The 17,015-nt window shown below is 39.0% G+C and overlaps 1 protein-coding gene and 1 long non-coding RNA gene across 2 annotated transcripts in view; one reads left to right on the top strand and one right to left on the bottom strand.

The window, feature by feature from the left end:
• The first annotated feature begins 177 nt into the window (after positions 1–177).
• Positions 178–1,285, top strand: LOC138688959 (uncharacterized). The gene is made up of 2 exons (XR_011327752.1): positions 178–772; positions 899–1,285. It is a non-coding gene; the product is annotated as an uncharacterized lncRNA (long non-coding RNA).
• Positions 1,286–7,143: 5,858 nt separating this feature from the next.
• Positions 7,144–17,015, bottom strand: part of PRKAR2B (protein kinase cAMP-dependent type II regulatory subunit beta) — a 97,859-nt gene continuing 87,987 nt past the window's right edge. The window contains exons 6-11 of the mRNA XM_069801842.1: positions 14,398–14,551; positions 13,004–13,105; positions 12,347–12,421; positions 11,529–11,594; positions 11,218–11,356; positions 7,144–9,717 (exon numbers count right to left, since the gene is read on the bottom strand). Of these exons, the coding sequence (XP_069657943.1) occupies positions 9,584–9,717; positions 11,218–11,356; positions 11,529–11,594; positions 12,347–12,421; positions 13,004–13,105; positions 14,398–14,551 (670 nt within the window). The 3' untranslated portion in view covers positions 7,144–9,583. The remainder of the gene's footprint in view (positions 9,718–11,217; positions 11,357–11,528; positions 11,595–12,346; positions 12,422–13,003; positions 13,106–14,397; positions 14,552–17,015) is intronic.

Below are 17,015 nucleotides of genomic sequence, written 5' to 3'. Positions count from 1 at the left end.
GGAGGGCGGACATGTTTTGACTCTCCTGCGCAGCGGATTGCACCGCGCTGCACATCAATCAGCCCCAGACGGCGCTCCGATTGGCCAATCCCTCCGCCGGCTCGCTGCGAGGCACTCTGGGAGCTGTAGTCTCCGCCGCCGCCGCCGCCCGCCAGCTTGGGCGCGATAAGACGACAGCCCCCAGGATGCCCCGCGCGGCGCTCGGCCGATAGTAAACAAGAGTCACAGGGACACGTGTACCCGCGGCCGGCCGCCGGGGCCTGCGCCGAGGCCGCCCGCCAGTCAGGGCCCCGGCCCCCCCCTCCCCCCGCAGCAAAGCCGAGGGCGGAGAGGCGCTGCCTGGCCTGCTGCTGCCGCGGGGGAGGCAGGGCAGGAGCGGCCTCCCCGGGCTCCTGCGGCGCGAGGGCCCTTCTGCCTGCGGCAGCTCCGCCGGGCCGTGCGAGGCGCGGGCCCCGAGATGGCGGCGGCCTCCGCGGCGGGGCGCTGGCGCGGAGAGGGTGAGCGGGCCCGCCTGTCACCATCCCCGGTAACTCTCGTGAGTTACCGCCGTTAATTAGCGCTCCGAAACGCTGTTACGCAACGGGCCCCGCTCGCATTTCGCCAAATAAAGAGTGCGGCGTGCAGAGGGTAAAGGAAGTCGGTAAAGGTCAGAGGATGAGTCAGCAGCGGCCGTCGGTCTCCGCTCCGGCCTCGTCCCTCACTTCGTCTCTTCAAAAAGACTTCGCTGGTAGCCTAGGTCCGAAGTACAAGTTGGTGGGGAAGAAGTAAATAGGTTTGGTTTTTTTAAAAAAATCCACACAGGTTTATCAGTCCATCGGTGTCTCCCAGACATTCCCGTGCATTTATTGCCAAAATAACAACCTGGTTTGGTTCGACGTGACTTCTGTTTTACTGACAGAGAAATGAGACCACAGCTACTACAGGATTTGCCCACTTAACGCAGTAGTTCTGGGAGACTGCAGGGGGAAGAATGGACTCCTGAGGCCAAATCCTCGTCATAAAATACATTACCTACTATCCATGATCCGATACAAAGCAAATACACACACAATTCAGAAATAATCAACAGGATTTTACAAACCGAGGGAGAGTTTTCAAGATTTTGCAACTGTTGGGATTTCTCCAAAAAAAGCATTTCCTCCTTAACCTATTTTCAACATCATCCCAATCATGTGAATGTGTCCTAAATCCTGTGTCAGAGATTTTGCTGTAATTTGGTATCTACAACAGTCCTGACTTTCAGGCACGCTAACATAGTTGTGCGAGGAAAAAAAAAAACCCCAAACCAAACAAAAACCAAAAACCAGTTAACTATTACAATTTAAATAGAAATGGTTCCGTATTTGGAGTTCTCTGCAAGCTTTGTGTCCCACGAAACGTGCTCTTAGTGGCCACTAGAGGGAACGCTGGTTTTATTGTTTCCACAGTTCTACAAGGGTAATGCAAAGAAAAAAAAAAAATTAAATCGCACACAGCGACACTGTGCTTGGCATCAAAACACACTCGGTATGTAGATGTCATTGGCACATCAGTTTTAAGATTTGGCTTTTCCAGGAAGTAATAGCTTGCCTGTTAGTAAAGTCATTACCATCTATAGGCACTGTTTGAAGAGAGACATTACTTTAAAAAAACATGCAATTATCTTCTGCAGTGTGAATTGGAAATTATTACTTTTTATATGTATATGTGCAATTTTAGCTTAAAAAATAAAAAGAGTAGAAAAACCACTGCCATGGAATTTAACTAAAAATCTTCTGTGCTTAATCACCTAACAAATCTAAATCAACCCTTTAGAAATCATTTTCCCAGTTTAAAAACATGAGAGTTATTTGGATAAATGCCTCCAGGAAAAATCCAAAAATTAATGTTGAGATTCAACCATTAAGCGACTAGACAACTTATTATAATAGCAACTGTCTAACCCCACATCCCATAAGCTCAGTTTTTTCCTATATTTAGAATTCAAGCTTTTCCTAAATAACTAATACATCTTTATATAAGGAAGCTTTCATGGCATCCTCTCTCTAAAATAAATTTTTTAATAAATTGAAAACTGGTAAACCAGGATTCATCTTTTTCATACCACTCCACAATAAAATTAACTTCAAAGCTGTGTTCCTTCCTCCCCTTTCTCTTTTGATCACCCTCATACATCTAAACAGCCTTTAGGCTCTTTGGAGAGAGACCCAAGCTTCTTGGGTTTTTAATGGATTTTACTGCGGACCCTGCATTTCCAGATCGAGGCTTGGCAGAAGACCTGTGCGTGCCAATGTCTCCATTCTGCAGATAGGCTACTCTGCTTTGATACAGCCACTTGCAAGGTAAAACTCACAGTTTAGTCTTCTGAAAGCTCCATCTGCTGCAGAGTCAAAGGTGGAGAACGCAGAGGCCGGATCAAGCAAGCTACAGAAGATATGAAATCCTGTCTAAAGCACCATCAGATTCTTCAGAAAAATACTGTTGGCCTACAGGTTTGTACCTTGTTATGGAGCACATTTCCGCTCCACTATGTACTTTTTCTACCCAAAACAAAAAGCGTTTTTCCCAAACTAAATATTAACACTATTTGCCATGAAGGTTCACAGTTCTCTACAAAAACTTACACGTGAGTGTTAGGTGTGAAGCCCAGTCCTCTGAGATCCACTGGCCCAGATTCCAGATACAGGTCTAGACAAGTAAATACCATTGCTGAATTAAAGCCTTGATGTCACACTTACCATCTATGACATACCAAGAAAGCACAAAAATATGAATCCTACCTAGGACTGAGATTAACATCATGTAAAGATGAGTGTCTGAATTGTTTTGAGGTTCTAAAAACAGACACGTAACAGCTTTCTTATTTTCAAATCTACCTTTTCTCCTTTGCATACAGTATATTAACATTTACTCAGTGAGGATGTAAGAGAAAATGAGTAAAAGGACAGGTCGTCCATGCAGTAGATGGCAGCGCGACACATAAAACTGTATCAAAGCTTACTTACTAACCCCCTTGGTTGAAGTCAAATATGTATCTTCTAAATTTCAGAATGACGATTATGTCAATGCCATACTCCTTGCTCTGTATGCCTAGTCTCTAATTAAATCATTACTCCCCCTCCACACACCCTACCTCACCTTACTCCATGCCCAAAATGAATGGGTGCTCAGAGAATGAATCAATACAATACCAACACAGACATTGTTGGCAGCTGTGCTGATTCAGTTGCTTCTACTGTTGTAAGAGAGGTAGAAAACAAGGTGGGGGATTGGGAAGTGTTAGTTGTGAGTTCTTGTCACATTACGGATGGCTACTCAGAAGCACAAAATAAGCAGGAGAGACTACACAAACAGAAAATAAAGATACAGATAAATTTGCATCCTACCTATATACCTCTTAAAATTGCCAGCCACAAAGTTAAGAAACCACAAGGTAGATTTAAAAAATGCATAGTATTACAGTCAAAGTCATATTAGTAAAATATATGTTATACATTGGGTTTGTGCCTACCTCTACTTTCAATCTCTCCTGTCCAAAGCCAATGTCCTGTCCTGCCCTTACGACACAGCTGCTACTGCTGACTCTCTGAAATACAGCATATCATTATTTTAATTCTGCTACAGGAGCTTTCACATCCACATGTAGACATCCACCCTCAGTAATTAACTGAATACTCCCCATACATCAGAGCAACCCTGCTCACCAGAGCTTCCACTTCTACCCAACGCAGAGGCCTCTGTTCTGCAGCCATTCTGCCAGACCCTCTCACATCAGTTTTCTCCTTTCACAATGACTTCTGTATCTCCTAAGACTATTTGTACCCATTCCCTCTTCTTACAGCCTTTTGTGGCTAGCTGCAATGGTAGTTGGCTCTCTCCACCTTCCTAATGACAGCTCTAAGCATGCCCACCCCCACATTTCACCTTTTTAATCTCCTCACAGAGGATGCTGTTGGGAACACATAGCAGAGGAACAGAAGACTTGTTGCTCCCAGAAAAGATCTTTTTTCTTGAGTGCTGGAAGGCAAAATTCACTCCCCTCCTGCCATGGTTCAAGCTGGGGAGAAACAGAACAAAGAACAGGCCAGAGAGGTGTTTTCTTCTTCCAAGACAGGTCAGGAATTAATGAGAAATTTATTTCATGTCATGATGGCACAGACTCCAGTTTTAGCTAAACTTTTATCACCTACAAAGATAGAGCAAGACAAAAAATGACAATAGTATCAGGAAAAAAGAAAGACCTGATGTCCAGAAGAGCGATAAAGAAGAAAGCCCTCTACCCCAGCTCAAAGCTTGCAGAAAAAACAAGTCAAGAAGAGACTACAGATGACCTACAGGTGCCCCCTATGCTGGTTGGTAAATTCAAATGCCAGGGAGTGTTCCTGGGCACTGGAATACAATCATCTGTAATGTCTTTTTTTTTTTTTTTTTTTTTTTTAGAATAGCCCTGGCATACTTTTTGTGTGGGCCAATAGCAAATAATTTTTGGATACAGTTTGGGAGCTACCATAGGCCAAGGACTATTCTCAGTTGGCCATCTGCATATGGCCACCCCATATGGAAAGCTGGAAAAAAAGCTTCTAAGACAGCTTATAAATGAGCCCACACAAATACTGGAAAACAGTATGAATGTTGGTCATTCAATGCCTCAGTACTAGCAAATAGACTCAGGCAAATAAAATTTCCTACGATAGATATAACCATACAGATGCAGTCAAAAACTAAAGGTACAGTGAAGCTAAAGTTGCTTAAGATAGTCACACCATCTGACTCCACAAGGACAAAGCAACAAAGAGAAAAAGAAGATATAGTTTGGTGATAAGTTGGATGGCTTTTTCCAAATAAGATATTTATCAGAACTGAGTTTCCAGCATCTTCAGAGATGTGGGGGAGCAGGTCCCAGAGGCTTGCTTGGCTGCCAGAGAATTAGTCCTCCACAGAGAGACCTGCACAGAGTGTTATCCTTTCCCAAAACTTCATAGCTGCTCTGCTGAAATAATTCAATACCTTCACAGAAGAAAGGACAAAGTATTCATACCATGCCATGATGCTATTTTTAGGACGTCCTAATTTAATTTACCTCAATAAGAAAAGGTTGAGTCAGCAGATACCATCACAATGGCCTAGTATAACCTAGTGTCAGAGTTTTTCACACGGTTTTGACTGAGCACAGTTTCTTTCATGTAATAGTTTGGCCTTTGTCTCTTCCCTGTTCCCTACACATACATATACCTCTACCAGTTCTAAGGAAGATACAGAACCCTACCCACAGTATTCACACAGCAATGGCAACACCATTACTGCACTCCAGCTCAGCCTGATTTGCCATCACGGAAGGGACAGGAACGGGACAAAGGGGATGAGGAAGAGAGAGTCACTGCCTAGTCAACCAGACCACTGCATCCCAGCACGGACCCAGCCAGTCCCTCCACTTGCCTTACATCCCCCTACTGCCACTGGCTCTTCACCTGGCTGTCAAAATAAAGATAATTTAGAGGGAAAGAGAAATGGGGTGAAAAAAGAGACAATGTTAAAATGTAATTTTCTTCGGGCTTTTTATATCCTACCAAGATTATTCAGCTTCCCTTTGGTCCATGAAATGAGAGTGTCTAGCCTGTTAAGCATCTTTCTGAGCCACAAAGTAGATGATGAACTTGGCAACAGCCTTGGTATATAACTGAAGGAAATACAACTCTCAGAATGACTTGAAAATGATCCCAAATTTTGTAAGACAGTCAACAGCACAGATCTGTACATACTCAGCATACAAAGAGGCAATTCCTCCCAGAGAATACTGCAGTAATACTTATTTGAGAACTACAGACACAGGAAAGTATCTTAGAAACTCCAGAAGAATACACACCTATAACCATCACGTGTATGAATGGATAAAAAGACCTTTGAACTAACATAAAAACTTCAGCAAGAGCAAGTCCATGCTGTGGCAAACTGACTTACAGCAAAGCACTTTGTTCAGCAAAAGCTATCAGATGCAGTAAGTGTCTGAAAACAGACGACTAGGAATTTCATGTACCAGGTCTGTGAAGGATGACCAGCAGATACTGATTTTGCACATCTGGGAACTCTTGATATTGAAAAAAAATAATGCTTGCCATGCGGAGTGTGTCATAAACTACAAAATGACACAAATCGTGACGTAACTGTCCCAGAGTCACCTTACAGAAACCTTAAAGCACCAAACATTTCAAGCAAAACAAAAAGAAACCACCAAAACCAAACCCACCATTCCGGTAAGGACCAGAATAGCCTTTACTGAATACAAAAGACAACATGAGGAAAGAAGATGGAATGACAGTGGTTTAGGTTGTAGCTGGTTTCACAATGCTCTTCAGAGCTTTGCCTCAAGACCTCCACAATCAGTCACTTCTGGACCTCAAACAGGAGATCCAGAAGGGAATGATTTCACAAGTGTTTATTCCAGATGAGCTTGAATGAAATCTCATGAAGCACACACAAGTGACATTTAAAAAGTGACAGCATCAGCACCAGGACTAAGGAAGCTTGCTTTCCTCAGGGTTTGTGTCTTGTGATCAACTGAGGGCTGCGGTCGAATTTTTTTCCCACGGTTAAGGCATTTGTAAACATTTGCTGCCATGTGGATTCTCTTGCTTAGTAACATGTGAGCCCATGAATGCCTTTCTTTACAGGATTTCTCTCAGGCTTTTCTCTCCTCACCCAGTGGGGCATATTTTCAACAAACTCACTGGAGCTCCCCCCCTGCCGCCCCTTTAGAACTTAGCCATCTGTCAAATTCATTTAAACCATCCACAGAATTATAAATCACTAGTGATGTTGGGAAGAGAGGAGAGAAACAAACTAACATGTATGTGCCAACTAATTGCCGAAGTCCCCTTCCTTTAGCGACCTGACTACGAACAAGCCCTTAGTAACAGACGCATCAGGTAATCTAAGTATGGACACAGATAGTCTCATAAGGTAAACGTGATATAGTATTGCTTAAAATTATTAGAACTATCTACCTTTTTTTGAAAGGTCATTAAAAATCAGTATGATTTCCTTCTTAGGATGAACGCTTGCCACATTTATGACATGAAGACTGGCATGTTTGAAGTGTACATACAAACAGATCCAGGAGAAATCCCAAGTGCTGACTAATGAAGGATATAATGATTTGGACAAAACTTACAAAGCGACAATTTATTACTGTTGGTTAAACCCCCCTGAATTCACCAACAAAGAAAATTCCAGAAATCATGCAGTCCCCAAGAGCAACACAATAAAACTGCTGCAACATGAAGCTGTACTTTGGGACTCAAAATCCAAAGTCTCTGATTATCTTAAATTTGTCACTCCACAGCTTTTTCCCAGCTATAAACTACAAGCAAATCATCAAATACAAAGTAGCTATGACAATTACCACACCAACATGTCATCTGTTCTGAGCAGACAGAGCATCTGCATAACATCATTTATGAAAATCAACATGAAAGTGTTAAGAATTATGAATGTTTTAATAAATGAATATAAATAGGTCACTTGTAACTTTATGATAATGGAATTAAAACACAACAATATCAATAAACATAGATTTTTATATATAAAAAGTGTTGTTTATTGTAAGGAAACTTTAAATATAACCAACAATATTGAAAATATTGTGACTGGCATTTATGGCCTTGATCGTAGTTTACTGCCGTACAAGTAATTTCTAGCATTTTTCTTAATCACATCAAGCTAGCGCAAAATATAGGTAGCTTTTAGAGATTAAGCATACAGAATGACAAGAGTGTAGATTTTGGTTACCTGATATTTCCTTCTAGTATAACAGGCTTCTCTTTTTTCCACAAATCAAAAGTACAAAGGCAAGTTATCATATTTGCAATTATTCATACCAGGTTTATAGGTAAAAAAAAAATTGACAATTGTAAATTTTGCTCAGATTGTATTTTGTTAGGAATCTGACTTATAATTTATACCATACTGTATGATATAAATTATATATTGTTATCATATTATATAATCATAATTTCATATACAGGTATGATTATATAAATTGTCAGAACATTTCACTAACTATAGGATAATAATTACATCAACATACACAAATATATGGCATTAGAAAAGTCATTACCTAAGAAGGAAAGATGTTACAATTCAGGTGTTTGAAACAGAGCGCAAGCAGCCTTCCTACAATTCTTGTAGTATCATTTGGCAGAACTACTGCCAATTGCCATTATGTGCACTAGCTTTCCATGTACATCAACAGATAGGTCAGTAAGCAGTATTAAAATTGGACTGTGCCTGAAATTTCCAATCACAGACCCTTGTAAGCAATGAGCCCTGTGCTCCTAATTAAGATTATGTTCTCTCTCCGCAGTCTCAGAAGGTATCCCATGCCATTATGGCTAAAAAGATATTATTTTATGATGACCTACAGGTTTTTGAAAGCAGGACTTGTTAGCTTTAACAATGACATACTTTCCAGACTTGTGCAAAGCTTTTGAAGTACTGATCTTTCAAATTAAAAATATTTTTTTACTTCCCGATAAAGATTTTTCAAGGACAAGCTTAGTTTAGCATGGCTTTTGATATCAATCACTTCAGTAATCTGGTCTTTGATAGCTAAGATTAGACTGCAAGAAGAGAGATATACAGAGATCATTTCATTTGAAATAGGTGGAAGATTTAACAGATAAAAAAGGTGAGATCTAAAAAAAAAATTAGAGAACAAGCATAGATAGAGAAGACAAAATGCATACATATAAAACAAGGGAGAAGGAAAACAATATAGGTTATGTATGATTAGGCAGAACATGACAATGACCTATGCCTTTGCTTTTAAAGCATTAAGGTTAATTTGTCAGCTCTCCTCACTCTAGACTGTACAGAATACGTGTAACTAATAAAAAATGCAGTTTATTGCAAAAATATACAAGTCCTCTAAATTGCATAAGATATTACAATGTCGTGCTGAAACATGACATATTAAACAAAGAGGACTTTAAAACAAATTACAAAATGTTAAAAATCAGATTGGGTCATGAGCATTACACAAAATGCATTGTCATGCTTTATCTTACGATTAGTCTTGTGATTCACTACATCTGTGATAAATGCAACATAAAATCATGACAACTGTAATAGTCAGAAAGTAATATCTACTGTATATCTTCTGTATTAATACATATAAACACTTTGTGTGCACTAATACTTTCAACATATCACATTCAAACTAACAGTCTTTCCAGAAAAGTTGTAACCTTTTTGAAGAACAGAAGCTGGTTTAACAAGTTCATCGCATGTGGGTTTTTTGAAATCTACTCTTTAAGGAAATGCTGTGTTAAAGGACTTGATTTTCAAAGGTGCTGTGCTACTACAGGTCATCTTAATGGCAGATGGAACCATCAATGCTAAGCACTTTCAAAAATCAAGCCCACAATTTATTAAATTCCTGGTTTGTTTACTAGTATTTCCACTGTAGTAAGTCAAAAAAATACCCCCAAACCCACCCTTAAAATCACAGAAAATGCTTGGCATCTATAGGAAAAGAGACAATTTCTCAGTGGACTAACCACTACTGTGCTATATTCTCATAACAGATCTTGTTGCTCCAATGTTTAGTTCATGCACTGGGATCAGCAATGTCCATGTTTGTTCCAAACAGAGCAACTAGCTGCTCTTCATAGTTTGCAATGTTTCTTTTCAGAATTTCCATACAAGGTCCCAAAAGCCTTTCAAATGCCTGCACATCCATAACTAAGATAAAAGGGGAGAGAAAGAGAAAGAATATAATGTGCTTGTCAGTTGCAGACACTAATCTTGGTGTTTATGACATTCCAATGTAAAATCTTAAATTATAACAGGACAGATACTAGCGAGGCATATACTTTGCACAGAAGAGAACCACTTACCGTAGCAAAACCAAGATCAACCAACACATTGCTGTCTTGGAACTTCATAAATAAACTTAGAATTTGCTGTGTTTCTTATTTTGAAAATATTTTCATATTAAGATTTATGTCACCCAAGAGCTGCTGAAGAAGTCTGGAGGGGCCTGGATTCCTCCACAGAATACAGTTTTAAGAGTCTTGAGATTTAAAAAGAAGCACATCCTTTGCTGATGTTGTTGGCTGTATTTGGGGTTTAACTTCGCATATTTCCTTGCTATTTTTACTTGCTTCCACCCACAGTGGAAATTGTAATAGAAACTTATTTCCCAGCAAATGTACGAAAAGTTGGAGACAGTAATTCACATGCAATGTCAATGCGTAGCCAACCAGAATATTTTCTTTACCTGATCACATGTTATCCTCTAAAATTCTAGCCAATAGGCCAGGGAGGAAACTTTATACTTCAAGCAGCTTGCAACCTGGTGGCCTGTAGTCTCGTGGCTCCTGAGAAAAGTTCAAGATCTCTGCTATTTGGGAAGTGCCAGATATCTTTGTGACTCACCTGTGCTGGGTAATGACACTCTTCCACTGGGTAATGACCACTGCCTCTTATTCTTTTCTCTCTATCATCTTTAATCTTTATTGCCTGATCATCTCTGAGAGTTTGGAGATAAGGATTTTTAAAAATAATACCTTTATAAGTAAGTGAGAAGCTCTTTGGTTACTGGCTTGGTAATCAAACTGTCATTCAAGAATGCCAAATCTGTCTACAGTTTTCCCATAATTAGACACAAATACTTAGAAGCTAAGCATCAGACCATGAAAATCAATGGATGCAAAGGGTTGTCTATGGGCACAACTCCTATGGTCTGTGCTTTTCCCGTGCCTGAGACTACAGTGTGACAGAATGATTAAATTAGCAGCTGGTGAAGACAAAGAATTTGTTAAAGCTTAAGTCATGGTGATAAAACAGAACAGGATTTTTACCACAGTTATTTCTTGGATGAGAGTCAGTCTACTGAGAAAAGAAATAATTTACCTTTCTGCAGAGTATTAGACATTTATCTGATAGCTATAAAGGGTTTGCAGCAATGCTCTCTGTACTGTCCTGAAACAATTTTTACTTCCATGCAATCAGAGAAACATTGGAGAATTTGTGTTTAATACCATTTATCAATTGCAAATAATTTTTGCAGATAAATAATGTAAATAGGAATGCACAGTAATACATGATGTACTTAAACAGTCTTATTCAGGTAAACGTAATTAAATCTTATATTCTGGAAAAAGACAGAGTTCACAATAAAAACAACCATATAGATTATGTATAATTTTATACTAGACATAAAATATTATTGAACAATACCTAAACATTTGACAGTGCCAAGAGCAAATGCAGAAGCGGCTCGTGGTTTGTTAGTTACAAGAGCAAGTTCTCCAAAGTATTGTCCTCTTGAGCATCGAGCTATTTCAACTGCTCCATTCTCTTCTACATCTTGTTTACCCTGAAATACCAGGTAAAAAAATAAAGAGAAAGGAAGAGAGAGAATGAGAGAGGTATTTGCTGAACTTAAAATCGCATAAGCAAAATTAGTAACAATGGTATCATTACTGTTTAACACTTAGAATACATTAAGTTTTTTTTAAAAAAATATTCTGTGGTTTAGGGATGTTTACCTTCCTTGTCATTATAATCCTTACTTCTCCAGATTCCACAATGAAGAAAGAATCAGCCAAGTCACCCTGTAGAAAAAAAAAATAAAGTGAGTAAAGGAAATGTGAAATTTCCTTTTTAGTTTCATGGTAACATTAAAATATTTGCAGCCAGTGCCTTGAAGCTCACCTTTTTGATACCTGTTGCAAAAGAAATAGTTTTTAATGTGAAAACTATACTCTAGGCACATAATAAAACATCTACACAGAACTGACAGCAATGCCTTTTCATGAAAAGACATAGCTGACTGTGCCTTATACAAAAAGCAGAGAAAAACAATGTTATTCAAGATTTCAGGATACTTACTCCTGTTTCTCCATCCTTGTATTCCTTCCAAATTATTTTCCTTCCTTACAGAGTTTCCAGTATAAAGAGCCTCCAAGGGTTATCTGATATCCAATAATTATTTTGGGACAAGACAATTTCAGTTGCCTACCCTGAAGAGTTTACTTCCGCATTCTTCTTCAAAAGATTATCATATTTTAACAACAAAAACAAGGTAAGTCTTCAGTGCTCCTTATTGGAAGCAATCACTCTTTTATATAGTTTGAATTTCTAAAGTATACTAAAAATGTTGACTCCTTTATTGATGTTTTTCGAAGTACCATAAGTGAAAAATTAGCTTCTGAATCAAAATAATCACTTCTCTTAGATGCAAGATTCATTGTTTTTGTTTCATCTGAGACAGAAAAACATTATTTAAAAGTATCTATTGTCTATAGATAACATGATAATTGTTACCTATTGGAAAAGAAAAACTAAAACTCAAAATAAACCGTACCTGAGCAATGATTTGTTCTCCATCTTTGTACACTTTGGTGCCAATCACATCAACCACTTTTAAACGCTCAGATACCTTCATTTAAAAAAAGAAAATGTAAGAAATATTTGGTTGACATTATATTTAGAAAGCCCTTTCATATTTATTTTCATGAATCTTCACAGAAAATAGGCTATCTTTATTTTCCTGGTTTGATAATCATTAAAAAAAGGAAGAACTGCTGAATAGTGTTCCAGAGGGTGTATTATGGTCTTAACAGCTAGATGTTTTGATAGAGCTTCCATTTTTGTAAGAAGTCTATATATACCAAGTCTTCAAAAATTATTTTCAGTAAAGCATGCATGTAAAAATATACCTGTTATTTTTAAATTCCCTAAGTAATTGTTTAATTTTATTGGCTAATATCTACTAAAATTAAGCTTAAGAAAATGAAGGTAAAGGTAAAAAAAAATACAGTTTTTTTTAAAAATACAGTATTTACAATAGTTCTTTATCCTGAAAATTTAGAAATATCAAAAATATGGTCTTTCTCCAAAATGCAAGTATGCAAAATTTTACTGTGGACAAAATTTTAATTCCAAATTTGAATTCTACAAAAGCAGAATCTTATCAGATACCTCTGATATAGCCATTAAAATAATGCAATAGAAATCTTACTTCTAAAGATTTAAGGAATGGCAATGACTCAATAAAATTTTCATACATTCTTCTCTTTTTTGCATTATTTTTTACAATGATTCTTCGGAACGTTACCCTGTCCTGTAAACACAAAGAGGAAAAAGAGAGTTTATTAACAGAAAATACATGTGTGGTAGAAAATACTTTAGAAGTGGCTGAGTATGTTCAAATTACCCAATTTTAGTCTCTCAATGTAGCCGTCAAACTAGCTGGCTAGTCTCCCCATACAGTCAGTTGAGAAAGTTTCCTCTAGAGGTCAATCAAGAGCTCCTAAATTAAGCTCCTGATCCGATTCACGTTGTGAAAAGCTTCTCTGCCCTTCGGCAGAGAATACGTATAGGGTTTACATATAGAGAGCAGAGAGGTTACCTTAAACAAGTTGGCTACACAATTAACGCTGAGTGGGTAATTTAGGATATTTAAGAAATCCTCAATGTTTAAGTATTTAATTTACAAAGTTTATTCATTATCCTGAGGTCCCATACATATTAATAATGTACTCAAAGAGGTTTTTATATTATTATACAAACAAAACCAAAATGCATGGGTCTGGGTCTTAGGTCACAGTCCACTTTCTGCTGTTTCAGCAGAATAAGACTCATTGCTGCCCTAAACAGCCAACTGGACATTCCTTAGTATTTGGCAATCCAAGTGTAGCAGACAGATGGAAAAACAACACGTATGCTGTTTTCTTCTCTTAACTTCATATGACTGTGTCCTGGTGACAGACAGGGATGAAATGCTTTGCAAGCCTTCACTGCTACAGGTGGGACTTGCTGGCCAATACAACCCAATCCAATCTAAAGCCATTCTTATAGTGTCCTAAACTCTTCCATGATCCCCAAAATCATATGGATTAAGCTGGTGAAAAACCATGCATTTTGCTTCAACAAGAAAATGTTATCTTGTGATCAGTCATTAGACTGATATGTACATCTTGCAGAAGATGGCTATCCCAGTCTTACTCTTTTGGTAAATTCTATTACTGTTGTCAAAGATCCAGACAGTGTAACACTGATAAATAACCTCATATTTGAATTTTACTCTGGAACCAAAGGCATTTCCTATTAAGATGTGGGAAAACATTTTATATATGTGTCTAAGTAGTTGTCAAGTGGTTTGCAATTTGGGAAATTATCATTAAAATATAATAAAGCAAAATGATTTTTTAAAAAAATCAGTGTTTTCTTAAGCCTCAGGTTTGCTTCTGCATATTCTGGAAAAAGACAATACTGTGTTGGGAGTTCTCAGAATTTTTAAAATTAAACTTTTAGAAATTATAATTCATTTTTTTAAATGCTGACATAGCATATCAGTGCATTTATATAAAATAATTAAAACAAATAATATCTTAAACCAAGTATTTCACTTACCAAACCCCAGATGGCACCAGGAGACGTAGCTATAATTGTAGCTGCTCTGGGTGTATTGTACATTAAGGCCAACTCACCAAAACTTCCTCGGTTATCATAGGTTCCAACACACCTCCCAACACCATCGCATTTTACATAAATATCATATGTACCTCTGTTAATAAAATATATAAATACAGTGAGTAGAATCCAGTCTGGTCTTTGCTAAGCAGCCTCTCACTATATTTTTTTATACCATGAATTCCAAAGATTAAGCATTTGAAATATACATTTGCTCGTTTAAATTATATTAAACACCTGGCAGAGACATCTCAGACACTTCCATAAATAACAGAAGTAGTTCCTTTTTAAAGGGAAGGATAGGGTTATTAGTTTTTACATTAACTCAGTTTAAAGACAGACTGGATCTACACTATCTATTGATCACCAGGACTTATTAAAAATTAAGATCTAACTTAGCATCTGTTTCTTAATTTCATTTTAAACACACTAAATACAAATGTAACAAGTCTTTGCAACAATTGCTGTGATATGATCACTGAAATAATAATACAGTTATTTAACATTTAAAATATTTTAAAGTAGTAATTTATGTTAGGTAACAAATAGAGGAGATGCAGGAAACGGAATGTATATGAAAAGCAACATAAGATTATGAAATGAAGATATGTATTTCTAATATATTGTGGATTTCTTCTCCCCATCATTAAAGTTGTAACTTTTTTTTTTGCTCTGTGAATGCTGTAAAATCTGGTATCTTGTAAAACATGACATAGCCATCCCCATTGATGCTGAGCCATCATTTTGTTCAGTGCTGAATATTTGTATGGTACATGTTGATAAGTCATGTGAATGTAATGCAAAAATCTGTACAATGATTTCATTGATAAGGGACTTAGAGGTGATTCACTGCACCTAAAAACTGCAAGGCTGACAGAATACTGTGAAGTCCCTGCAGCTTTTTGGATAAGAGATGGCAAACCGTAACCTCACAAAGTTCAAAAACATTGACTCTTCAGCAAAGAATCCTGACACACTTCTTCGATCTTCTGATTGAATATTTCAATTGGAAGGGACCTACAATGATCCATCTAGACCAACTGCCTGACCACTTCAGGGCTGACCAAAAGTTAAAGCATGTTATTTAAGGCATTGTCCAAATGTCTCTTAAACACTGACAGGCTTGGGGCATTGACCACCTCTCTAGGAAGCCTGTTCCAGTGTTTGACCACCCTCTCGGTAAAGAAATGCTTCCTAATGTCCAGTCTGAACCTCCCCTGGTGCAGCTTTGAACCATTCCCACACGTTCTGTCACTGGATCCCAGGGAGAAGAGCTCAGCACCTCCCTCTCCACCTCCCCTCCTCAGGAAGCTTTAGAGAGCAATAAGGTCAACCCTCAGCCTCCTTTTCTCCAGACTAGACAAGCCCAAAGTCCTCAACCGCTCCTCGCAGGACATGCCTTCCAGCCCTTTCACCAGTTTTGTTGCCCTCCTCTGGACACATTCGAGTGCCTTAACAACCTTCTTAAACTGTGGGGCCCAGAAATGCACACAGTACTCAAGGTGAGGCCGCACCAACGCTAAATACAGTGGGAAAATCACCTCCTTTGACTGCCTGGTTATACTGATCTACACTGACCAAAAACCTCTGCACTTCTTGTAGAGTTCTAGCATAATATTCCTTTCAAACACTCTCAGAAATCAGGGTGTTAGCCTAAAACTAAAGGTACAAATAAGAAAAGGTGTGTTGGGATGGCCTGGCTGCAGCCTGTGAAAACAGACTAGTGAAGGATGCCAAAGTAAATGCTCCTCCTAACTCACTGGATTCAACAGTAATCAGTATCTAGGATTTGGAATCACAGAATAGTTTGGGTTGGAAGGGACCTTAGAGATCATCTAGTTCCAACCCCCCTGCCATGGGCAGGGACACCTTCCACTAGACCAGGTTGCTCAAAGCCCCATCCAACCTGGCCTTGAACACTTCCAGGGATGGGGCATCCACAGCCTCTCTGGGCAACCTCTGCCAGTGCCTCACCACCCTCACAGTGAAGAATTTCTCACTTACATCTAATCTAAATCTACCCTCTCTCAGTTTAAAACTGTTACCCCTTGTCCTATCACTATGGGCCCTTGTAAAAAGTCCCTCCCCATCTTTCCTGTAGGCCCCCCTTAGGTACTGGAAGGCTGCTATAAGGTCTTCCCAGAGTCTTCTCTTCTCCAGGCTGAACAATCCAAACTCTCTCAGCCTGTCTTCATAGCAGAGGTTCTCCAGCCCCCTGATCATCTTCGTGGCGCTCCTCTGGACTCGCTCCAACAGGTCCGTGTCCTTCTTACACTGGGGGCCCCAGAGCTGAACACAGTACTCCAAGTGGGGTCTCACCGGCGTAGAGCAGAGGGGCAGAATCATCCCCCTCAACCTGCTGGTTACCCTTCTTTTGATGCAGCCCAGGACGTGATTGGCTTTCTGGGCTGCGAGCGCACATTGCTGGCTCATATTCAGTTTTTCATCCTCTAATACCCCCAAGTTCTTCTCCGCAGGGCTGTTCTCAATCCACTCGTCGCCCAGCCTGTATTTGTGCTTGGGATTGCCCCGACCCATGTGCAGGACCTTGCACTTGG

Source organism: Haliaeetus albicilla, chromosome 14 (genome assembly GCF_947461875.1).
Source record: "Haliaeetus albicilla chromosome 14, bHalAlb1.1, whole genome shotgun sequence".
NCBI classification, from domain to species: domain Eukaryota; kingdom Metazoa; phylum Chordata; class Aves; order Accipitriformes; family Accipitridae; genus Haliaeetus; species Haliaeetus albicilla.
Note: the sequence above shows the minus strand (reverse complement) of the source record. Positions and strands in the feature narration are given on the sequence as shown.